The 26,394-nt window shown below is 37.5% G+C and overlaps 1 protein-coding gene across 1 annotated transcript; it reads left to right on the forward strand.

The window, feature by feature from the left end:
- The first annotated feature begins 10,847 nt into the window (after positions 1–10,847).
- On the forward strand, positions 10,848–15,063 carry LOC115735012 (probable 2-oxoglutarate-dependent dioxygenase SLC1). The gene is made up of 3 exons (XM_030666050.2): positions 10,848–11,513; positions 12,761–13,139; positions 14,726–15,063. The coding sequence occupies exons 1-3, from the start codon at positions 10,933–10,935 to the stop codon at positions 14,969–14,971; spliced, it is 1,206 nt and encodes a 401-aa protein (XP_030521910.1). The 5' UTR covers positions 10,848–10,932; the 3' UTR covers positions 14,972–15,063.
- Positions 15,064–26,394: the final 11,331 nt, after the last annotated feature.

Consider the following 26,394-nt stretch of genomic DNA (forward strand, 5'->3'; position numbering starts at 1 on the left):
TTCACTGCCTCTTCCTGAAATTTTGACCTGGACATCGGATTATTCTTCACCTCTTTTCCGAAATCTTAAGGACCTAGGGTAATAGTCCGACCATCCTTCTTGAAGGTGTAGGTATTCTTGAAGCCGTCATATTGTGTCTTCCTGTCGAATCGCCACGGCCTTCCCAACAGAATATGATAACCGTCCATCGAGACTACATCACACCACACCTCATTAGAATACCTTTTCCCAATCGAAAATTACACAAGACACCTCTTGCTCACCTTCACCTCATTCCCTTTCCTAAGCCACGACGGCTTGTATAGTTGAGGGCGATCTTCTGTTTTCAGCCCCAACTTCTCCACCATGGTAGTGGACACCACATTCTCGCAGCTCCCTCCGTCTATTATCATGCTACATAATTTTCCCCCACTAGTGCACTTGGTATAAAAGATATTATGCCTAAGCCACAATTCATCTTCTGCCATAGCAGCATTTAAAATTCTTCTAACGACTAGTGACTCGCGGGAATCAGCATAGATAATGTCATCCCGATCTAGATCCGCATCCTCTTGTCCTTGATCAGCTTCGTCATAAACTGGATCTTCATCAACGGTTGGATTATTAACAAGCGTTACGATTTGTTGATTTGGACAATCAACAGCGAAATGCCCGAGTCCCCGGCACTTGAAGCATCGCTTGGTCGTAGCTCCTCCCCTGCTAGTTCTAGCACTACTTTGCCTTTCCTTGGATGCGGGTTAGAACTCACGCCCTTAACTGCGGCTGGTGTCGAATTGGTTGAAGAAATCCCCGCTTTTCCTCGGGATTCTTTGCCCGACCACCGATTTTGGAATTTGGAACTGCTGTCCTTCCTTTTACACCGACCTTCCACCTTTAAGGCCAACCTGTACACATCCTCATAGGTCCAATATTGTTGTAACTGGACAACATCATAAACTTCATATCGCAGCCTCGCCAAATATCGAGCAATTGTTTGCTCGTCTTCCTCAACCACATCACAACGCATCCGCAATCGATTGAATTACTCGATATATTGCTCGATTGTTAAATCTTGCTGCTTAACATTGTGATACTCAATAAACGCCTCCCGCCTAAAATGAGTAAGTAAAAAAAAAATTTGCAACAATTTCTTCATCTTATCCCAGTGATTCACTTTTGATTTCCCCTCTCTAGCACGCTGCCTTTTCACATGCTCCCACCATATCGAGGCATGTTTTCGTAGCCTAATAGCCACTAATTTAACTTTCTGCTCTTCGTCAGGATCCTTAATATCAAAGATCCTCTCTATTGTATGTAACCAATCAATAAACTCATCGGGATGAGCCTTACCTTGAAACTCGGGAATCTCGATCTTCATCACGAAATTACGAGAAGAGGGCTGATTTTCGTCCCCGGTTTAGAACCCCGAAAGGGTTGACGTCCTCCTCTTCATCATCGGATGATCCTCAGATTCCGCTCCTTCTTCGAATTGAACATCCAATCTCGCCTCCGCAAGTTGTCGCTCCAAATCCTAGATTCGCCTTGTCCGTTCTTCAATTTCTACATCTCACGAGTCTCTTAGATGTGATTGTTCGTCTACATCGTGCACGACTCCACGTCCCCGGCCACCACGAGCCCGCCGTCCACGACCACCTCGATTCTGTTCAGCCATCGGTCCAAGGCAACCTATGCTCTGATACCAATTAATGCCGAAGCGCGATAGAAAATAGGCTAAATAGAAGAATTTGAATAGATACGAGGAACAATCTGTTCTCGCAAGTGTGATTATCAAAATCAATGAAAGATGTCAAAAGTATGTCATCTTCGAAGCCCCGAAACACCATTTTATATGGTGTTAACCCTAATTACATTAAGAAACATAAAATTACGAAAACACCATTGAAACTACAAAAACGCTCAAAAACCCATGAAGATGACTCCGAAACGCTAAAAAATGACATTCATCACAGCATAGCTGTGTGTTTCGATCAGTGGCCGGTTTCGATGCGGCCGACCAAATTTCAGCCCATTCTGAGTTCACTAATTTCAACCCTTTCCGAGTTCGCGAGCCCTAAGTGCATCAGAGATGTTTCTCCAACAAGGCTCATATTCCTTGTAAATATTTCCCTCTGAAGCATACAATTGTGCACAAAATAATTACTGAATGTCTGCGTCCCAAGGATGCATCAAAGACAAACATTTCGAAGTATGAGGCAAAGCTTATGTGGGCCATAGTGAATAACTTCAAGTTTTATTTGGAACACATAGTTATATTGCATATGTATAAGTTAGTTCATAAGGCAAAAGGACAACTACCTTGTGGAGCTTTAATCTTTCTAATTTTTAAGCACTTCAAGGTAAAATTTCCTCTTGAATCGACCTACAAGAAGATACCAATGATGGTTGCTAGAGAGAAAATGCTTCAAAAGATGTTCTTTAAACTCACCGGCCAGGGATGGACAAACAGACAAGGGGATCTCGTGAAAGTGTTGATGGAGAAAGAGACTACTGATGCTGAAAGATCAAATAAGAAGACAAAAGTTGGAGATTCCCAAAAGAAGAAAAAGGCAGGATCTTTGGAGAAGAAGAAAAATCCTTCAATTCATCAACTGAAGAAGGCATTTCTTCGAGCACTGGAGGAACCTGAAATGGAAAGGAATTGGTAGCAAGCTCGAACGATGATGAAAAAAATCTTAACAACTTACCCAAGGATGATCCGGAATCATCCGAGAAGTATCAAAGTATTATAGAAGGTACAAATGAAGAAGGAGACAACAAGAGAAGAGACAGCAAAGGTGGCACTCATGGAGATGATGAAGATGATGGAGGTGATGATGATGGAGTAGAACGGGATATGCTCAATGCCTTGGCTGAGCAAGGTGCTACTGTAGAAGATAAGGAGAAGCTAGCAGAGTATGAAATGTAGATTATAGATGAAACGTAGTTGGAATTGCTGGACAATAGAGAATATGCCCCGACAATAGAGGAATTCATTCCTCTATTTCAAAATGTTGAGCCTCAAGTATTTGAAGATATGGATGTAAAGATTGTAGAGGAAGCTGAAGATGCTGAGGTTCGGGGGGAGCAATCCAATCGGATCGAAGAGGAACCCGCAATTCAAGTTTAGAAGGAAGCTAAACACTAGGTTCGGATGAAAGTCCCAAATTCGACTCAGGTGGATACTATGACTCATGTTCGGATGGACATGATATCTGAAATCCCTCAAGGGAAAGACCCTATTCAGAAGGGCAAAGAAGTAGTGACCAATGCTGAACCATTTCCTAATAGTCAAGCTGATCGAGACTTGGTAAATAATCTTGTTTCTGAACCGGCACACACAGAGGCATCTCAATTCCTTCTATAGAAGAGTATGGATCGAGTTGCATGCTTCGTTCATCAAGAGATTCCAAACTAGAAAGCAGATGAAACCGGAAATGGATAAAGCAGCTTCCAAAGTGCGGAGACATTTGTGTTTATTTGAAAGGCATTTCATCAGGGGAAAATACACTAGAAGTGCCATAACTTGTGTACGGCGTTTACTTGAGTGCTATAACTTTCAAAACGTTCACTTAAGTGCCATAACTTTCAAAAATCGTTCACTTGAGTGCTACGTTGGAGCAAAATCGTTCACTTGAGTGCTACAGTAACTTTCCGGCGTGCCACGTCATCTTTCCGACGTGTACAGTAACTTTTCGGCGTGCTACAGTACCTTTTCCGGCTGCCACGTCGGCTTTTCCGGTTGTTACGTCAACATGGCACTCAAGTGCATGATTTTTAAAAGTTATGGCACTTAAGTGAACGTTTTGAAAGTTATGGCACTCAAGTGAATGCCGTACAAAAGTATGGTACTTCTAGTGTACTTTTCCCCATTTCATCAATATCCTATGGTTATCCATAATTTCATATCTAGTCCGGACTCTTACATCCTTGTTCGTGATCGGATTATGCAAAATGATTTTTCTAAACTCTTTGCTAGAAGAAAATTCAATACTACTAGAGTTGGATCAAGTAATGCAAATCAAAGACAGTCTGGAGAACTTCCCGGGGAGGATGGACATATGCCGGATGGTGCTTCTGATCCACCAGCAAACAATCCAAACCACCCTTCTTCAAATTAAATCTTCTTATTTTTGCAGTCTTTAACTTCTTTATGTTGGTTTGTTTTTTATGTTTTATTCAGATTCCGGTAGTTTTATGTTTGAACGGTCTGATGTATGATTCTATCATAGCCTTATTATGGCTTGGTATGATTTGATACTAGTATTCCTATGATTTGTCCTATTTTTATTGATGACAAAAAGGGGAAGAAGTTGTCTTGTCCAGGATACATGACATTAATTTCAAGTGCGGGGACTATAGTGCAATTACAAATGTCATTCCTCCCATACAATAAAAGTTGATAAAGCACAGCAGGGTAATATCTTTTTAACTCTACTTGTGTCATGTATTATTCGGAGTCTAATTCAATTTTGATTTGGAAACTCTGAATCTTTATCCGTTACTGTTTGGAAAGTATCTTGATTCATAACCTTTTAATATCTTATGAGATCTTTCTTGTGCATCTTTTACAAATCTCTTCAAATTAATAAATGTTTAGGAAGTTTGTCATCATAAAAAAAGCAGAGATTGTTAAGAAAGCCTCCTTTAAGATATTTCGATATTGGCAAAACTATTCCTTATTCATATTGAATCAGGTAATTACTTTAAGTGTTTTTATCTCGGGTGTTACACATGAATGAAGAAGCCTACATTTAGAGGGGGCCGGTTCAACGGAACCGCCGGTTCCGGTTCGGGAACCGGCGGTTCCGGTTCCAAAAAAAGGTGGAACCGGAACCGGCCCTTGAAGAGCCGGTTCCGGTTCCGGGTTTGGAACCGCCGGTTCCGGGCCGGTTCCGGTTCCGGTTCGGAACCGCCGGTTCCAAAGCCCAATTACTCTTTTTATCAAACCTACTCTTCTTTTTTTTTTTTTTTTTTTTAAACCGGGTTGGAACCGGCCCTTGAAGGCCGGTTCCGGTTCCGGGTTGGAACCGTGGGCCCGGTCAACGGGCCGGTTCCGGGCCGGTCAACGGGCCGGTTCCGGGCCGGTTCCGGGCCCACGGGTCCATTTGGCACCCCCTACCTACATTGATCTTAATTGATGTTTAGACTCAAAACAAGGTCATCGTGTATTTGTTTCGGAAGGAGTTGAATTATGCTAGCTAGATCTTTTGGCGTATCAAATGTGTAGTTTCAACTATACCTTTGAAGAAGACTTATATGCGAGCATCAAGAAAAAATTTATTGAGCTCGAATTCGGTGTTCGAACAGTTCAGACTCTAGAGACTACTTTCATTTCTAAAGGCATCCAATGGTCATCAAATCTCTTAAGATACAGTCTCGTTCAAACAAAACCGATGACGATGATTGAAGAGCGACCTTTTTAAGACCCATCCAACGACTAATTTGAAGGTAAAAGAGTATAAAAGGAGATCCATGGCGCCAGTGTTAGAGTGCTTCAAAATCTAAATACTTGTCTTCGTGAGCTTTAGACTATAATCTCCAAATGGCTTTGTAAGAGTGAGAGAGTATTATCACTTATAATTTTTCATTGATCCATCTAGTGGAATCTAGCCTACTGTCTTTTAGTGTGGGAGAGTGGAATGGGCTTGATTTAAGCTGAACCACTATGATTGTCGTTTGCAAAATTCTCCATTGCTAAACTCTTTCTACTGTGGTTGATAGAATATTGCATACTTGCATTCAGAAACACATACCGTATGTAATCGGATTCTGAATCTGTGATTAATTTGACTTGATTATTTAAAATCTGCAATTTCTAATCAAATTCGATTGAAATCACCTACTCACCCCTTCTAGGTGATACTACTAGGAACAACAAAAACAAGAGAGATAGGAATGTAAGAATCGATTGAGCAAAGTTTAATTTTCAATTTTGACTCCGTATCACCTAATCGGATGGTAAACGATATACACATCACCTCTTGACTAGGTACATATGTCGTGCTGAGGTCTAGATCCGACAGGGTTCAGTCAAATAGACTACATCGTTACAGATAGTATACAAGCAGAACCCCCTTAATAGATCTGTCTTCATCAACACACTAGACCAATAACCGATCCGACAGGGCGGAGAGTTATCCCCCGTGCAAGAGGGTCTAGTCGAAGGGAATTCTCTTGGCAAGTTTTTAGGATAGTGGAGGGGGCCAAGAATGGGCTGGATCACAAAACGAGTAGGGGGAAGCTATCGCCGACCATACGAGCCAACACTAACAATAACATTAATCACCTTATGTGGTCACCGAGACTACTGTTTTGGGGGGTCTATATGTAACGGTTCAAGTTGTTACACGCACTTGCAGGTCTCGCGTCGTTGGATTGGATACCTCATTCTATTTAGAGAAGAGGACATACAGATCTCTCACATAAATTATTTGATTTCATTCATTTACCGATTAAACTAGGTGGAAGATAAATTTTTGACCTTTTCTCGGATTGATGACTGCGATCTCTCTTAGCCTCAAATCACATCCTATATATCAATTACCCTGGACATTTCCAAGAGCATTGACTGAGAAGTCGTTTCTTAGATCACATGGTTCCGACACCAGACCAAGTCTCAAATCATTTTTACACGACTGTACATTTGTACTAAATCTATCAGATATAGTCAAACTATGGTGTCAAAATCATGAACGTTTCAAAGCCTTTATTAATCTCCAAAAAGCATAAATTTTGTAAACCCATTTGAAAGTGGAACCTTAATCGACAACTCCATTTCAGTTGTTGTTTTTAACGATTTGTTTGAGAAGCATGTGAAGTAAAATGATTGGTTATCCGACTCTGGGAGTCGAAAAAAGTTGCCGAATGCGAGACCCCAAAAAACACCCTCTAAGTTGCTGCTAATCACAGGTTGTGCCATTGTGTCTTGTTTGGTGTGATTTCGGATTCAATGGTCGGGTGAGTGCATAAATGAAGTCTCCTATCCTTAAACCGTGTTTTTATGGGTGTTGCATAAATCAACGGCTAGGGTTCTAAATTGGTTTTTTTCCGTGTAAAATTCTCGCAAAGCGGTAATTTTTCAACTACTCACAAAAATAAGAAGATTTGCCGACTATTAAAGAAATTTCATTGTGATAGGTATCATCTAATAGTAAGAAGATACGTGTAGTTTTTTACTTTTTGAGATGTCTCTCAAACAAACTTTAATTACTCATTCGTTCTGCTAGTAATCAAGAGTCACTATATACCTCCTTGTCATAGGTAAATTTGATTTTTTTTTTTCCCACTGAATGACCTCCTAAGTTGTTTTTCTGTAAACAATACAGTTAACTTGTTATGACTCCATAAAAAAGTTACTTGCAACATTTTGTGTTTGCTATGTCTTCTTTACTTGGAATTACTTGGCCTGTAATCATTTTAATTAGACCATCTTTCAAAAGTAAATCTAAGATTTCTTCAGATTTATTAATATCGAACAATTAAACTTGTATGTCTTTAACGCTCTCCATTGTTCTTTCTTTTTGTTTCTTTTGGCAAGCTTTAAGGATGAGAAAAACATAAGGTTTGTTGGACACCATTTTTGCTGCAGCTATTTCAATATTTTCATTCTGGTGAGATTCATCATCTGACTTATATCTTTCCATTAAAGTCATGTTTTGTGTAAAGTTTTCATGTGCCTCTTTATTCTTTGTTTTAAGTAGTTGTTCATATTTAGACACTCTCTTTCCATTAAAGTCACGTTTTGTGTAAATTTTTCACGTGGCTTTTTAACTCTTTCTTTTAAATAGTTGCTCGTACTTAAATAAATAGGTAAATCTTTGGCCTTCGAATCTTTCTCATATATTGAATTATAATTCATTCAAAGCTAAATTTGTAAACTCTTTCTTTGAGAGTGACATTTGGCATCTGTTTTTAGCCTTTTTGAATTGAGCAATAAGCTAATCAACCCATTCGTTATTATATTGAAAGAGCCTGACCAAATCAACAATCGATATCTCATGCATCATTATGTAAAATAAATAAAGGAAGTGTTTTTGCATCTTAGCCTAGTCACCAATACAATTGGGCAGTAAGTTAATGAACAAAGTGAAAGCTATTTTCGACAAAGATAAATTAAAAAAACTAATTTTAAAATCTCACTGTCCCTGCTTCAACATATTGGGCTATGAATCGACCATCATGCTCGATAGTCAGCTATTAATCTTCATCAATAAAGTTGGCAAAGTCGAGAGTTTTGAAACCTCTAGCAAAAGGCTTAATGATCCATTCATAATAACGCTGCTTGTAAGCAGGTCCGATGAAATCCCTATCTAATCCTAATTGTTGTATCACCACTTTTGCAATTTGTGCTACATTTAATTGAACATTTGGTTGGACATACCTTGCCATATTACTTATATTGACGTTGTTCGATAAGTTAGACCTAATTTGCATTTGGTGGCACCGAAATTACTGTTGACCTGATGTTTTCAACTTCTGACATTTGATCAATCAGTCAATAAATCTATTTTTTCAAATGTTGATAGCAATTTGATTATTTTGATCAACTTCATTTCCAAAATTTTGGCCTTGATTTGAGGACTCAGGCCTTCGCAAAATTCTTATAGGGGTTGAATAGCTTGACCCACACTGTTAAATAAAGGAGGACTGGAAACTTACCCTGGTACCATAGAATTTACTTGCAATGGCTAATTGGATGATCCAAGCGTAGACAAGGATCTTTTATAGCATCAACAATCATTGACTGTACCACATCTGACATATGACTGACAATTAATTAGCAATCTCATTAGACTGCTCCTCTAATAGCCTCCTCGTGGTTGCCACCACGCCGAGACTTGGTGTCACTATCCTTAGCTATTCTTCAATGAAATGCCTGGGAAGATCACTTCCCTTGCGGGGGCTAGAGTGGCCGAAGACTCAGAACATGCAACTGTTAAAGTAATTAAATATTAAATCACGTTTTTATCTAATTGTTTAAACTTTTATAGCAATTAATTGTGGTGCCATAAAATCTTACATGATATTAGAGCAAGAAATCTTGAATCCAAACCTTTCGAGACTCTATTTACCTTCTTAATTAAATATGTCAATGCATAGTACTAGGCAAAAAGACCTAATTAGGCATGGGGGTGTTTGAATACTTATTAATATTAAATTACGCTTTTATCTAATAGCACAAGTTTTTATAATAGTTTGCAGTAGTCTCACAAAATCTCACAGCAACAATATCATTTCCAATTTTTCGTCTTGGATTATTGTTGCCATCAGCATTGTCGATCTCTTGTTGGTGTCTGGTTCTCACCATAAAAGCTTTCTCAAATCAATAGACAAGGATCCTATCAGACGTGCCAAAATGATGTTTTATAAAAAAAGGTCGATGAATCTTTCAAAAACCAAAAATATATTTCACTGCATTGATGAGACACTTTTTAGAATATGGATGGATTGATGTGTAAATCGTCAAAGATCGTCAATGGTCCTTTGTTGATTTTAGACAGGAAAGTAAATGACAAGGGATCTAAAGATACAAACATTGGGAATAATTGTTGCCAGCGATTTAAATTACAGGAAAAATCAATCATATGAAAGTAAAGATAAATTTGCAGAAGAACATTGAGTTTTAAATGATTGACCGGCGTCTTCACAAGAGTACAACGGGGATTTGATAATCCAGAATCGAGGGTTACACAAACTGATATTGAACTTAAAACCACAAAAAACTTCATAATCCTATCTACAGTTACAAGAAGTTACACTATATTCACTACCTTGACGGTTACATGGACTCCACTACCTTGATGGTTAGATTGACCTTTGCGCTTAGTCATTTTTCATTGACGTCTTCGTCGGCCAAAACCGAGTCTTCTTTTCAATCAACCGCACTTTGGCGACTAATTGCTCCATATACTTAGCAATTTCTCCACCTATTGCTATCTTAATAGGCTTTTGTCGACCAAACTGCGGACTACAATGCTTTGGATATCTTTTAGTGTTGACACCCTGCTTCCATGCACTAGTCACATTGCTTCTTACCATATAACATCTAAAAGCAGTGTTAGGTGGTTGGTAGCTGAGTGTACACCTTACTGAGAATAATTCAACAATACCTCTAGGGGCCTTAGCCCCCACCGATCTCCCTCTCTCCCAGTGGTCGACTCAAATATGAGACGGCGGCACTGGACTTCACGTTGCAACCTCAAATTCGAGATCCTAGGGCTCAAGTGACCCTTGATCTGGGGTCAATTGAGGTTGGACGTGCTGGTAACCACTTCTGCAAGCGACCGCAACGGAGGAAGGTTTCTTCGTTCAGAGGGAGAGAGAGAGAGAGCGAGAGATGGGCTGTGGCGGAGGAAGAGGGCTGGGGGTGAGATAAGTCTAAGGTCTAAGTTCAGCTTTGCTGGCGGACAGCGAATCAATAAAGAATTACCGTATAGAAGCGTGCAACCTACGAAGGAAGGAGTAAGAACACTGAACAGAGTTTCCCATCATGATCATATATAAAGCACGAGACAATGACACTGGAGGACCATTGGCACGGGCAGGGTTTTCGGTACGTCCCTACAACCTCGTGGTTTCTGACCAGGCGAAGAAACCTAGTTTGTCAACGGCGCTTGTTTTCACATGGAACCAGAACCAAGTCCTCAGGATTCTCAAAACCTGAGGCCGGTTTCATCGAAACCTCCTCCACTGTCGTTCCCTCCCATCACGCCTATAAATCCACCACGCTCCCTCTCCATCTCCCCCACCACCAACTCCTCCCTCCATCTTCAGTTTTCTCTCCCTCTCTCTCTCTCTCTCTCTCTCTCTCTCTCTCTCTCTCTCTCTCTCTCTCTCTCTCTGGTACGTCTTGGAACTTTGTTGCATGAAAGACATTTAACGTAGTTCTTTGCACCACGCGCCTCTGAACTTTCCATTGCAGAATCTTAGTCTCAAAACTTTCTTGGAGTGCGTATGAAAATGGCTGATTTTGACTTTAATCATCATGAATCACAGTCTCGGAGATATTGCAGAGCTTCCTGGATCCCTTCAATGGGCGCGGTCACAGATCAGGGACCGACACCGACCGAGACCCAATTCCAGCACGGCGTGAAGCATCTCCACGAGAGCGGCCTCCAAAGGCTGCCCACCAAGTACGTACTGCCCCTCCAAGACCGGCCGAAGCCCGAGCCCACCGAGCCAAGCCTGAAGCTCCCCGTCGTCGACCTCGCACAGCTGCGGGGCCCAGCCCGTCAGGGTGTCATCACCTCCATCGCCGACGCGTGCAAGAGGTACGGCTTCTTCCAGGTGGTCAACCACGGGGTCACAAGGGGTGCGGCGGAGGGCGTCATGGACGTGGGGCGAGGGTTCTTCGGGATGCCCTTCGAGGAGAGGGCCAAGTACATGTCGGCCGACATGTCCGGGCCGGTCCGCTGCGGGACGAGCTTCAACCAGCGGAAGGACGATGTGTTCTGCTGGAGGGATTTCCTGAAGCTGACGTGCCAGCCCATGCCGGACGTGCTCACGCACTGGCCTGCTTCCCCAGCTGACCTTAGGTTCGTAAATCCCTTACCGGTTGTTGAATAAAACTAACTTATCTCAATCTTCATTTATGCTTCGTGACGTCACTTCACAAATTTAATTCGAGTAACATTCATCCATTTCACAGCATGTTAATAGTGTCGATATGCCATCAAAAAGTCCATCTACTGCGTAAATATTTTTTTTGTTAAGCCCATGTTTGTGATGCAGTAAAACTGCCATGCATGCATTCGTTTGAGAGCAAAAGAACTATGATTATTTGAAGCTTATTTAGATTATAAAAACAGGAATCTTAAGCTCTATTTATTTCGCGAAAAATAAACGATTTAAAAAATATCTTTCTAAAAATAATCACTTGTATCCCTTACAAAAATAAATTACAAAACGTATTCTTATCATCCATGAGTATGTTTAAATATAAATTATTATTGTCAATGAAAATATTTTCCATTAAATAATTTTTTCAAACAATATAAACTACTATTTTTCAGAAAATATTTTTCGAATTACTCATTTTTCGCAAACAAATATAGCGTTAATGTAAATTTGAATGTTTCTAACAGTGTAATTAATTCAATTTCGTAAAAGGAGGATTAAATTGTATTTACTCGAAGGTGGAAAGACTTGTACTCGAATTTATTGGGAAAAAAAGGTTGAAACCCCACAACCGTCTTATTGCACTTTGGTTATCATTTATTTTCGTCACATCCATTGACGGAGCTCACCTAATTATTTTTTTGTGATTCTTTCCCTTCACATTAAACACAAAAATAATTTCGATACTCTTGATTCGTTGGAAAGTTTCCAACTTAAATTGTAAAAATCACCCGTTCAAATCTCATCAACTGTGTGTAAACTTTTAGAATGAATGCCATCAATCCTTATCAAATGTCCAGACTAGAAAGCCGAGTCTCCACACATGCCTTTGAATTATGCAAAAGAAAGCTACCAAACCAGACAAAAATGATTGACAAAAAGAAAACGTCTCTCCTTCTCTGTCCCCCGTGGACATGATTTGTCAACACTATTTCTAGGCAGGGGACATTATTTGTTTACACTATTTTCTCGAATCATAGGCTGCGCCTTGTGGCTATTATTCACACACAAATTAAATTATAGTAGATGCAACTTCACTCTCATATATAATATTGCAAAAAAATATTTGTGGACAGGCAGCCTCTATTTGGCATTAAAAAAAAAAGTGTACAAATATGATAAAATATTGTCTCATATTTTTTAATTTTGGAGGGACTGTTACCAGGAAAGTGGCGGCTACCTACGCGAAAGAGACCCGAGACTTGTTTCTGGTGCTGATGGAGGCCATCTTGGAAGGCCTGCATGCGTCCGACACAGTGGAGACGAAGAAGAATATGAAACCAGAGGAAGAAGGAGGAGAAGAAGATGATGGCGATATCATGGAGAAGTTAAAAAATGGAAGCCAACTCATGGTGGTGAACTATTTCCCGCCATGCCCGGAGCCCGACTTGACGCTTGGGTTGCCTCCGCACTCCGACTATGGCTTCCTCACCCTCCTTCTCCAAGACGAAGTTGAAGGCCTGCAGATTCAGTTCCAAGAGAACTGGGTCACCGTGGAGCCCATCGAGAACGGGCTCGTCGTCAACTTGGGCGACCATTTGGAGGTGGGTATTCAAAAACAAGAAACTCCAAGGATGATCCCGCTCCATTTGTTTGGCGGAAAATGAATGCTTTGAAGAATATATTTCTAAAAATGATCACTTATGTCATTCATAAAAATGAGTAAATAAAACATATTTGTATCATTAGCGAAATAGTATGAGTGTAAACTGTTATTCATAATAAAAAAAATAGTTAATTAACTAATTATTTCATGTGATACAAGCGATCATTTTCAGAAAAATATTTTTCAAATCATTCATTTTTACCGAGACAAACAAAGCCTTAGTCTTTTTTTTTTTCCAATTATCTTGAGCTAGCTTTTGCACATTAGTCTTTATTTCTTTTACGGAAAATGAATAATTTGAAAAATATTTTTCTAAAAATGATAGCTTGTATTGCTAACAAAAATTAATGAACAAAAAATATTTCACCTTCAATAAAAACAGTAAATAAAAACGGTAAGATATAAATTATTGTTGGTAATGAAAGCATTTTTCATAGGATAATTATTTCAAGCGACACAAATAATCATTTTTTAGAAAATATTTTATAAGTTATTGATTTTTCGAGAAACAAACGAAGCCTTAGAACTTGAATTCTCATTTTGAGTTAGGTAGGTTTCGTAAAAAATTATCTCCTTGTTGCATGAGAACTAGGGCTTCGCATGCTTTTTGAGGTGCAATCCCTCCCTCGAGGTTACTAAGTCATAAGACGATGTTTAATTGGATGATTAAATAATTAGAACTCATGCACAAGATAGTTTATTTGCACAAAGCATATTGGAACTCTAGCATTATAAGATGGAATTTTTTCTTTTCTTTTTCTCATTAATGAGGAGAAAATTCATTCTCCCACCGGTCGGCTAGTCAGAAAATCCTCCCTAAGCATAGAGAAATTATTGCGTGTATGTGGAGCCCACAAACATTCAAATGTACACCTCAATGGTACCTGTATAAGTTTCCTAATTGTGAGATTTTGAGCATTTTATTTCTCCACTACGTACGTATAAGAGAAATTCTTCCCTGTAGATACCACTAATCTTGTTTATGCTAGAAAGGTGGTTATAATTTTGGTCACTAAATTTAAAAATGGATATGATTTTTACTGATGTTTAAATGCAAATAAGTCACACGTATTTGTGTATACATGCAGATTATGTTAACCCGTGTTTTTTGGACACTTGATAGATATACTTCATTGAAGATTTTCGTTTCAACTTTTAAAATAATGATTATCCAATTAACAAAGCAAGTTCATACATTTGAAATATATAATATTTTCTTACGTAGTAACTTGACGAGTGGCCTCTGACCAAAAAAAAAAAAAAACTTGACGAGTGGCCGAGGCACTCATTAACATAATCATAGCTATCATTTGATTAAAATAATTTCCCATTGAATTTTATTCATCAAATTCCGCCCATTTCTCTTAAGAAAAGGAATTAGCTTGCCATGGCAAATAATTAAAATGGCACTTGCCTTTTCATTCTCTCACTATCTCCAATTTTCACTTGGAAATCTTCCATTTACGCAGTGAAGAAGTAATTCATGCGCAAATATATACCAATAAAACCTCCGTTTTCTGACAGATTTTCAGCAATGGGAGGTACAAGAGCGTTCTACACAGAGTCCTCGTCAACTCTGAGAGATCTCGAATCTCAGTGGCTTCCTTGCACAGCCTTCCTAACGAGTGCATGGTGAGGCCGTCGCCGAAGCTCATCGACCGAGCGAACCCGCGGCGGTACAAGGACACCGACTTCGGAAGCTTTCTCGAGTACATATCGTCTCGCGAGTCGAAGAAGAAGAATTTCCTGGAGACCCGGAAGTTGACTTGATGATGAAAAGTGTGGAAGAGAATGCCTAGTATACAAGTTGGAAGGAAATTGTGTGCACTTTGACTTTTTATAGCACCAATTATTTGGTATTGAATGGTTTGGAGACAGCATTATTATTTTCTTCTGCTTCTTCCAGTTTTTGTTGTTTTTCTCCTCATTTTTAATGCTCCAAAAAGTCTATATGTAGGTGAAATTGCTCCAGCCAAAACATGCACCGACCCTTATGCCATCACCTATATGTCTACTGAGGTCCTCTTATGAAAACAGTAGCTGTAGAAAGAGTAAACTATAAACAAGTGTAAAAGATTAGTGATTAGTTAATTTGAGGCTTCTAAAGTCGAAGTATATTGTATTTATCCTGCAATGAATATACATATATAAGGAAAAAGAACACTAGAAGTGCCAAAGTTGTTTACGACACTTACTTTAGTGTCAAAAATTTTGTCCGTATCACTTCGGTGCTAAATTTTTTGAAAAATGACCACTTAAATGCCAATTCTGATATGCTTAGCTGAAAATCCTACGTGACATTTTTATATTCATATATGAAGCTGATGTAGCTCATTGGAGGTCCAATCAACAATAATAATAAAAAAGAAGCTAAAATTGGAAAAATATTAAAAATAAAAAATAAAAGTTAATTAGTTCAAAAAAATAAAAAGGCTAAAAATTCAAAAGAAAGGACACGTCCATTAGATATCCTAAGACTTGTCACGAAAGTAGAATTGAGTCCAAAAATTTACAAAAAATGCAATTAAGTCCTAAAATTTGTCAAATTGGTGCAAATGAGTTTTTCTGTTAACACCATCAATTTGGAGTAACGGAAAATGATGAATTTTTTAATATTTTCTCTCTCTACATGGTAATGATGTGGCTAAGACAATGTCGGTTTGGTTCAAATTCGATTTTTAATATAATTTTTATTTAAATTACATTTTAAAAAAGAAAAATTATCTAAATTTTTTGTATTAAATTTGTTTAATTTAAAAAATAACAATTAAAAAAAATAACTAGGAGGGATAACCATGTGGCAAGGGTCACCGGCCCCTGGCCAAAGTTTGGAAACCCCACTGGCGTGTGCCCCGACCTCATTGCCTGGTTATCCATCCCGGTTATTTTTTTTTTATAAATTTTTAGCTTTTTTTGTTAAAATTTTAAGATGATTTTTTAATTTTTTTTTAGTAATGTATGTATTTTAAAAAATGGTTAATTTTTCTTTTTTTAATCTAATTTTATTTTTTTAATTTTCTTAAGTTTAGAAGTTCACATGAACTTCATTTTTTTTTAAAGTACCACTTAATATTAAAAATTTAATTCAAAATACAACGTGTTAATTTTGGTTGGATTTTCTCACTAGAGGTACTAAAGTGATCATTTTATCTCCGATTTAGCATTTAAGTGATTCGGTGAAAACTTTTCTGACTAAAGTGAGCGTCGCACACAATTTTTGGCACTTATCTTGTTCTTCTCCCCAAATATGTTATAGGTGGACTCTAATGGGCACATATCTTCCACATGGACGAGAGCATGTTTAAAACTAATCCTAGTAATGTAAGAACATATTGAATAATAATAGTTATCAAATGATACTCCAAATTCTAAAAGTTTGATACTACTAGGATTAAGTTACCTCGGTTGAGTTCAATTCAATTTTCAGTCTAATTTTTCAATTTCCAATCCAATTTGGTTTGGTTCCTACTAGGGAACCGGATTGTATAATACTGGTTCCAGAAAATTTGACATCGAGAACCGGACCAAGAAGTCCAAGAACCGAGAGTTGGACCAATATCTAGGGTTAATCCAGTCCAATTCACGATTCCCACTTCTATTTGAGATCCACGCTCACCTCTAATCCTTTCCTTTTTCTACAACATATGTGCATCTCACTTTAATTTAATGGAAAATTCTAAATAGGGGCCTAAGGTACCCTCATTTTCTCAAATAAGAGTCCAAATTGGACACGATTTTAAATAAGCGTATGAAGTGGCCATGACAGTCTCAAATAAGGGCTTTACATTTGGGCTAGCAATGATATTTTCATCCTTTACATTTATTTATTTCTTTCTTTTTTATTCCTTTTTTTTTCAATTTTTGTTTCTTTTTTTGCTGGTGGTCGGCCACCGGTGATGCCTGGAGAGGGCTCGGCAATGGTTTCCCTTGCCTAATTCAGCGACAACCACCCACGCCGAACGGCCTCGCTTGGGTGAGGCCGCCCTCAAAGCTACGGGCGAGGTTCACCCTCGCCCGATCTAGCAAGGGCAGCCCTCACCGGCCACAAGAGAGGCCAACCCTCACGTAGTGGCTGACAAGGGTCGTCGGCCCTTGTCGACCGTAATAAAAAAAAAAAAAAGAAATGAGAAAGAAGAAAAGAAAAGAAGAAAAAATTTAAAATTGTCTTTATATGAAAATGCCCTAGGCCGATTGGAATATTTAGCCGGCCGGCGAGAGAGACCCTTATTTGAAACTTCCATAGTCACTTCAGGCCCTTATTTGAGACTAACATGGCCACTTCATGCATTTGCTTGCAATAAGGTCCACTTCGGATCTTTATTTGAGAAAATAAAAGCATTTCAAGCTCTTATTTAGAATTTTTCCCAAAATTAATTAATAAAGGACAACGAACATCCACTTCAGCAAATTTTTGATCAAAATTAGCCGGATTGACTCAATTAACACAAATGCAAAATGTTTAGAACTGAATTGACACCAATAAAAGGTTTATGACTGAATTGGTACCAATACGATAGATTTAGAATTTTTTTGAGACTTTTTTCTATAAGCTCCTATAACTTGGAATGTGCTATAGTTTTGAAGAATTAGCCAAACATCTTGGGAAATTTACATCACCCTTTTTGCAAAAACTGTTACGATGAGCCCGCACCAAACAAGCTCATATTCTCTTCTTCTTCGCTAGTCTCTACCATTACATTGACCCAATTAGACCTAAATATATTATGCAGATACTAATTCATTTCTAAATTGTTTGAATTTGCATATGTAGTCCAAAACCTTTGAGCAATAAAAGTTTAGTAAATAAGCAGTTGACAATATAATAAAATACAATATGTGAAATTTCAATGTAGTCCTTTCAGCCATTTGCCATCGAAAATCGTTGACGTAGCAATCTATAAGTTATCCATTGGCTGAAAAGACTTTATTGGAATTTCACGTAAATGTTTAATATTATATTGATAAAATTGAAAATTTTAGAATTGAATTAGCATACATTCAATAAGTTTAGGACCTAAATTGGTAACTCTCCCACTAAGAAGCCTAGGACCATCGTGCTTGCCTTCCATAGCCACTGTCAACTTTTGGGATAAATGTTCAAAAAGTCTTAAACATATAGCACAACCGACGGTTCGGTCAGAAACCTATCATTTGTGGCAATTCATCCCTAAATCCTTTGACGATTTGCCAATTTAGTCATAATTTTTTAAATTATGTCAATTTAGTGGTAAACCTTTTACAGATTTGCCAATTTAATCCTAAATTTATTAGTTAAATGATTGTTCAGAGGATGTTGCCAAATGTGCTTCCACACCTAGAAGCACCCATAATCTATCACCATTGGTTTTTGAAAATAACTCTCGTGAATAATGAACAAGTAACGATGTTCAAAAGTTGAAACTTTACTCTTTATTGTTTTTTCATATATTTCCTGATGATATGTATGTACACGCGTGCATGAGTGTAACTAAAATGCACGGAAGACATTTATTAAGTAATAAGATTTAGTCAAACCTTATGGACCATCAATAGGACCTTTCAGAAAAATTGAATACTATAATTTTTTGGAGTATCTACGACAAATCTCATTGGTGGCCATCAGCAACTCAACAACCTCATTTGAATGATGAAAATTCATCACTTCTGTCAGGTTTGACTTCATGAAAAGGATCGCCATTTTAAGCTAATTAATATATAACAAAGATCCAAATTCAACTGTCTTTCCTTTTCTCTCCCTAGTTAATTTTGGTGGGGAAGTGAATTCAATACACCCGTTGACAAAAGCTCCCTAAGCACAGCTAAAATTAAGCTAGATTGACCACTAAACACAGAACTAAGATCGTGCACAACAGCCATAACATCGTACTTATAAATGTAGTTATCATCATAATCTAACCTTAATTAAAATAATGTGCACCCATTGACATTTTTTGATTAGGCAAAGTCCAACCACAAGTTGAAGATCTATGAATGGAGACACTTTGGATGCTGTCCCAGCCTATGTCGAATAAATGCCTATTTTTGCTTCTACGACATCACATCCACATCAATGCCAAACATCTCAGAAAGTAAATACTTAGAAAATAGAGTGGCAAAAATATATAAAATGTAGGAAAATGTGCAATTAACTATTTAACCACCAACAACCATGATAATGAACTCCAACCCCTTCTTAATCTCCCAAGGGCTTTCAATAGAATAATGACCCTAGAAATTTATAGCCCTTGCCTATTTTTCTCTTTCTTTCCTTCCCCCTAGTTCTTTCAGGTTATCCAATAGAGTATACATCAATTACCATGTATACTATAAGACACAAATAAAGGAAGACGTACATTATAACTCAAATTTAGAACTCTATTGCACACTCGATTTAGCATGACCCTAAAGTTAATAAAATCACCTCTTCGATTATTCTCAAATCTCCTTTTCGTGGAGAGTAAATGCTTTCAGTCACTCTTGTTAAATCTAAATATTTCAGGTTTAGGTTTTAGTAAGCACCCAATTTCCATGAAGAGAAGGGTCATATTGACTTTGACTCCTGATGCTAATCTTTGAAGAATTTAGCATTTAAAAGTTAATAACTCAATATACGTGTGCTCCATCAATCAATAGTCAAACAAATTACTGATTTACTTAAGCTTCAGTGTCAATTAAGCCGGTTGAAATCCCTAACAAATTAACAAATAAGTAACTATCAAGAAAGCGGAAAAAAATCATGTTCATATGTGGGCCATCTCATTGTTCACTTGGGCCAAGTCAACCAATTGGGGGTTGACCCTCAAGAATGTCAGTGGCTCGAGGTTTGACTTGGTGGCTCTCTCCCTCTCTCTCTGCGCCAAAGCTATACACCCTATTGGTCGAAGACCTGATGATCGCAAATACCGTCCCTATAACCACAGGCAAAAAGGTTGGACTTCATAAAAAAACAGCAGTTCTCAACAAATCCAGCAGCTTCCATTATTTGTCAAACGAATTGATTTTTGAATTATTAGATTAGCCTTCTGGACCAACAGAGAGAATTCAAGCCAATGTTGGCACCTTTACATGACAGCTTTCTCTTGCTTTTGGACGAAATGGAGTTCCAGCTGTATCACTGGGCAACAACCACCAGTCACTGTGGGTGGTGTAATGCATAGATAGATAGATAGATACTTGGCGCTTGTTAGTGAGCTGTTCCAATGATGGGTTGTTTTACACGTTAATGGTGCTTAGTCCGAACGGAAGAGGTTCGTGGATCTGGTCTGTCAATGATATTAGGGATTAGCAAGACTGATGGATTGACCTAGAAATCGCCCAGATCGGCCAATTCTGCCTGATTTCTTGTTCTACAAAATTGGAGTTGGTGATTTTCAGTCTGATTCCCCATTTCAGGGAAAAATCGGACCGCCCTGACCAGACTGTTTATTTGTTATTTTTTTAAATATAAACATAATAATCCACCGATTATTGAAACTTCTAAAAATTGGGAAAGTCTCAAGCTTCGCTAAATCGTCGAAGTTCATTTCTGTCATATATAATTTGGCCCTTTCCCCTTTCCATTAGTTGGAGTTCATTTATGTATTGGAGGTTTCTGAGTTCACGAAGATCGAGCATGCGACCTGTGAAGCGTTTCAGTTTTTTTATGCGAGAAAATAGAAAGAATAATCTGCCTATTTCAAGAGGAGTTGAAAACGATGTGCTTCATCGCTTGAAAACCGCTTAAACTGCTGTTGGTTTCTTGATTGTTGTTGTTTATGCATGTTTGCCTTTTGATGTCCCTTGAGGTAGGTTGCTCCCACTACTTTTTATTAGACCGCTTAGGAATCGGACCGGACCCGGGAATCAGATCGGACCGGTGCTAGGACCATCTGATCCTAGAAACTGGGAATGGTTTCCGAGTCTTGAAGGATCACCATTTTTCTCAATGAGTATCATTGATGCTCAATTTGTGAGTGACGTCCCATAGGTGCTTTGTACTTGGTAGTGGTCTTTGTGTTGTTCGTGAAGCCAAGCTTTATTTTTGAATTGCATCCAAAAGTCTGAGAATTTTTAAAGTTGAAGGCGATTAAATCTTGGGTCAAGCTTTGTTAATTCTTTCGTGAGATTAAGATATTATTTCGTGAGTAATTGTGGAGCTAAATACTATGTGAGTTATTGGATATAATTGAGGCTAAAAAATACTGAGAGTATTTGAGTGACTCGAATATAACTGTAATCTCCATTACATTGGTTAATTTATAGTGGAATTCTTAGTTACTCTCCTTGTGAATGTCGGTCACCTCGACCAAACCACATAAGTCTGGTGTTCTATTTAGTTTCTTGTTTAGTCCATTTAATTATTCGATCACTTGCTTTTGCAATAATTGGTATCGAGGTTAGGCTTGGCTGAGCTGAAATGAATCGATGGCGATAGAAGAAGGAAAAGTAGGAATTGATGGATTTGTTAAATGGATTTTGATTTCTGGAACATGCAGGTTGAGGATTATTTGTACCAAAGGAAACTTCATGTACCCCTGTCTGGGGTGAAGCCATAATCAATGAAGCAAGTTGAATGGAAATTGTTTGATAGAGAAGCATTGGCTGTTAGGTGAGGTGAACAAAATATTGGGTATTGATGATCTCTACAAACTGGAAGGATATTTAAATAAGGTGAACATCTGGATGGACCTTGATTGAGGGTGAACAAGTCGAGAATAATGGGGACGTTCGTGATAGATTGAAAGTATAAAGATCACAATGGATGAACCTTGGTGATGCTGAATAAGCTTAGAATGAGGATGTTCGGGAAAGCTTGGAAGGGCCTCGAAATTGATCAGCTTTATGGAATCAAAATTGCCAATATACTTAGAAAGACCGGAAGAAATATCGGGTCACCGGATTGCTATGAAAGTAGCAAATCTTTGGTAAAGAGAAGTGTGAACAACCGCCTTATATAGATCATGTGGAAGATTGGGTCAACAACATCAATAGCCTAGTAAAGATCTGGACATCCCGATAATGAGTAAGAGATCTTGCAAATGTTTACTCCTGGAAGGTGATGGTTACTTGATCAACTATCTAGATTTTTAATCAAAAGGATATAGCCACAACAAAAATTGTGATGATATTAATGACCCGAGTTCAACGAAAACTAGATACAAGGACGAAGATCTCGACAAAAAGGAGAACAAATTAAAGATGACGAGGTGTTCGGGATGACTTGGAGGTACCATAGTCAATTTATCATCAAGATGTCTTTGGATGCTAAGATACTCAAGAGGATCCTTGGATAATGGATCGCAAGTCATTCTCACGATTTTTCTATAAACAACACCAATGGACCCAAAGATCAGTTGTGACGATGTTTATGTCAATATCATGTCTTGGCGATATTTGAACAACAAGCATGCGCGAATGTTTGATGGAAAAATAAATAGCTGTTAGCGATGAAAGATGTGCAGCGAAAGTTCGGGAAGTCTATCGAGGAACAGGAGGCGGCGTGTGTCGCCTTTTTTAGAACAGCGTCGAACAACTATCTACATATAGAACGTAGTATAACTTAATTAATACACACATTAGTAGCCTTTAAATGTCTTTATTATCACCAAAGCTGTCGCGAACAAAAAATTAAGAAATTTTCAAGTTAATGGATTATTAGATTAATTATTTAGTTAATCTAACTCGGACTCTCCCAAGCCCATACCAAATCACAACTTAAGGTTCAATGTGACTGACATGCAATGTGTTTTGAATTCGGAGTGGCCACTAATTGTTTTTGGTAGGTTGATTAGGAATTTAAATAAAATAGCGGGAGAAAACTATTTTATTTCTATGAGCCAGAGATTTTGAGTTTGGGGACTTGGTTATACTAATTTTTTAATTAATGCCCTTTCGGTACCATTTTCAAGGAGAATGTCTACTTTGGCAATTTAACGAATCATGACTGGAGGTTCAAAGGTGCAATTTTTTTGGTTTTTTTTTTATGAGAATGTAAAGAATTGAACTTCATACAATACACGCCATGGATGATTTTTTTTAAAAGAAAATGCAGACTATCATAAATATTTACAAGACAAATTAACGTGCAATTTATTACATAATGCTAAAATTTAGGATATGCGACATACCCAAAATAAACAAGTAAATGTTCAAATCAAATGATTACATCTTTGCGGATCGAGGTAGAGAAGACTACATTCTATTGCTCAAACTCTTATTCACACGCAAGTTGTAGTTTCGCTTTAGGGTTCCGAGGCTGGATGACTATGGCTAGTCGTCGGAGATGGCAAACAGCGGCGTTGCTGGATAACGACAAGCAAAGCGTATGTCGGGATTTGTCGAAAATGGTGCTCAACTGAAGCTCTTTTCTTTACTCTCGAATTTTCACTTCTTGTTTTTCTCAAGGACTCTCTTTTTTCTCGCTGAAAATTCCCTTAAAAAACTCTCCAAATTTCTTTCTTCCCCCAAAGCTCCCTCCTCAATTCTCAAGAGCTCTTCTCCTTTTATAGCCCACTTCTCTTCTCTTGGATTCTACACATCCTTTTTTTTTTTTCATTTCATTTTTCCACTCACCATTTACTTTCATAATTCCTTCTACTCACCTTTCACCTTCATAATTTCTCCCACTCACTCTTCTTTTGAGCATCCAAGAGAGCATCCAAATTAGTATCCAAATGAGCATCCAAGAGAGTATATTTTTTATTGCAAATATAATGTATGCTAAAAATAAATATGAGAGGTGATTTTTGTTTAGAACTAAAATTATTTCTAATTTTTATGTAAAAATAACTGAAAAAGATTAGTCAAAATTTAAGTGTCAACAAAAATAAACTTAGATATTTTTCAACGATCACCATATTGGTAATATTCTCAACAATCTCCCCTTCTTTGGCAATAACAATGCAATTTTCTGAATATGCCGATGATTTAACATGAAATAAAATATATTGAATTTGAGGGCATGAAAAGTAAAACATATTTGCTTATCTTGCCAAAAATAAGAATTCAGTTCAATGCATAATAAGCATGTAATGCAATATCTAAATATTAAGATATTCAATGATTAATCGAGAGATAGCAAGTACAAACATTATGATGGCTCATCTTTCTACACAATGTACTTATTCACACGAGTTTCAAATAGGAGTGAATAAATATCATGTGATCTAATACTCCTCCGTCCAAAGACATATACATATTCATTAAATCTTCTCCCCCTTTTTTTCATAATAAAAAAGGTGTTGTGTGTGTGTCTATATATATATATATATATATATATATATGCAATTCAGCTCATTTTCTCATATTCTAACCTCTCCTAATGTTCAATATACTCAAGGGAACAGAAAAGATGTGCAATGCGGCTCATGTTTGGTGGATCAAACAACATATGCATCAAAATGAGTATATCAAGTAACATAGATGCATACAATCACAATAACTCTCTCCATTCATTTAAAAAAATATGATATTGCTAGGGGAATATAAAGATCTACATTGAGGATATTTCAGAGAATGGTCACACAACATATATATTTCAAAAGATCTTTTGAAATATGAAAGAGAGTTCATACATCTTCAAGCAAAACAAATATTATGATAGTTTAGAAGAGATGATGGATAAAAGCATTTATCAAGAAACTCTATCTAAATACAAGCATTAAGAGACAACATGTTAACAATTTATATAAACATTGACAAGAACGTTATTGCTCCCCTGTCTAGTGCTTTCACTTCTCAAGATCATCATAATCGGCTTTCAAACATCATCGGTATGCAATCATCATCAGAAATCGGAGAATATCATTGTTATTTGTACATATTATAAACAATCATCTTACTTTATGAATATCATCAAATGATAAAGAGTAAGATATATATGTAGAACTTAGCAAGTTCTACCCATGTATTCATCTTTTCTTCTATCCTCAAAATGATAATCAAGATCCGAGCAAAAATTAGCTCAAGTCCATAAAGATTTTCCCATATCTGATCATTGCTATTCTTGATGTGTTGTTTCTTTCATATAATCCTCCACTTTCTTTTGCATTCTTTCTTTTGTTGCTTGCCCGATCTTTATACCTCAAAGCCATCACAAACATCCACATTCTTCTCGACTTGTTCACCCTCGATCAAGGTCCATCCAACTGTTCACCTTATTTGAATATCCTTCTAGCTTGTAGATATCTTCAATGTCCAATATTTTATTCACCTTAGATATCGGCTACCAACCTTAAAAATTAGCAGAATACTCCAAACATTTGGTGCCCTTTATAAGATCATCTGCATTTCAGCTTGTGTACATATAATCTTATATAACTTGACCAATACACACATTAGTAACATTTGATTGTCTTTGTTATCATCAAAAAAAGATTGAAATTTTTCAACAATTACCGTATTAGTGATATTCCCAACAAAGATGAGGTACATTATTTAACTCTATTATCCTCATTACACGAAAGTTGAGATATTACTGTTATTGCTGTTAATAATTCCTGCGGGTCAACATTATTGAAATTTGATGGTATTCGCAATTTGATTCTACGTGAAGATATTGGCGGAAGAGAATGCGTGAAGATGTATTTACTGCTTTAGTAGGTGAAAGTAGAGGAATAACTTGCACTCGTGTTAGCAAAAGTAATATAAAGTTGGACAAATGTAGTCGGTCTAGGACTGATGAAGTTGTTTTTTGGAGTTGTGGCAAGATGGGGCATCTTTGAAGGGATTGTCGTAAGTTAAAAAATGATAGAGTTGAGTTTGTTGATGATCTTACTTTGTAACTAATGGTAATTTGGACAATGCTGATTATGTCTTATCTATTATAGATAATTGATTGTTTGACACCAAATAAAAACTGTTTTACTATTTATCAATGCATGGATAATAATAAAGTGTATTTGGGGAACAATATTACATGCAATCTTGTGGGTGTTATCGTTGTTAGAACCAGAATGCATGATGGTATTGTGAGAATATTGAATGGAGTGAGGTGTGTTCCAAAGTTGAAAAAGAACATGATTTTCTTGAGTGCCTTGGATTCAAGCGAGTGTTGATATACTTTGAAACGTGGAGTTCTAAAAGTCGTTCGAGATGCCTTGTTGATAATGAAAGGAATCAAGTATAGTGGCTTGCATGAGCTTCAAGGTGAGGCATTGACGAACTACGCTGTGGAGACGTTGGATACATCTGTTCAAGAATTTGAATTGTGGCATATGCATTTGGAGTATATTTGC

Source organism: Rhodamnia argentea, chromosome 10 (genome assembly GCF_020921035.1).
Source record: "Rhodamnia argentea isolate NSW1041297 chromosome 10, ASM2092103v1, whole genome shotgun sequence".
In the NCBI taxonomy this organism is placed as follows: domain Eukaryota; kingdom Viridiplantae; phylum Streptophyta; class Magnoliopsida; order Myrtales; family Myrtaceae; genus Rhodamnia; species Rhodamnia argentea.

Coding starts and splice junctions, on each gene's coding strand:
- LOC115735012 (XM_030666050.2), top strand. CDS start 10,933: ATGAAAATGGCTGATTTTGACTTTAATCATCATGAATCACAGTCTCGG. Junction 11,514..12,760: donor GCTTCCCCAGCTGACCTTAG/GTTCGTAAATCC, acceptor GACTGTTACCAG/GAAAGTGGCGGCTACCTACG. Junction 13,140..14,725: donor ACTTGGGCGACCATTTGGAG/GTGGGTATTCAA, acceptor GTTTTCTGACAG/ATTTTCAGCAATGGGAGGTA.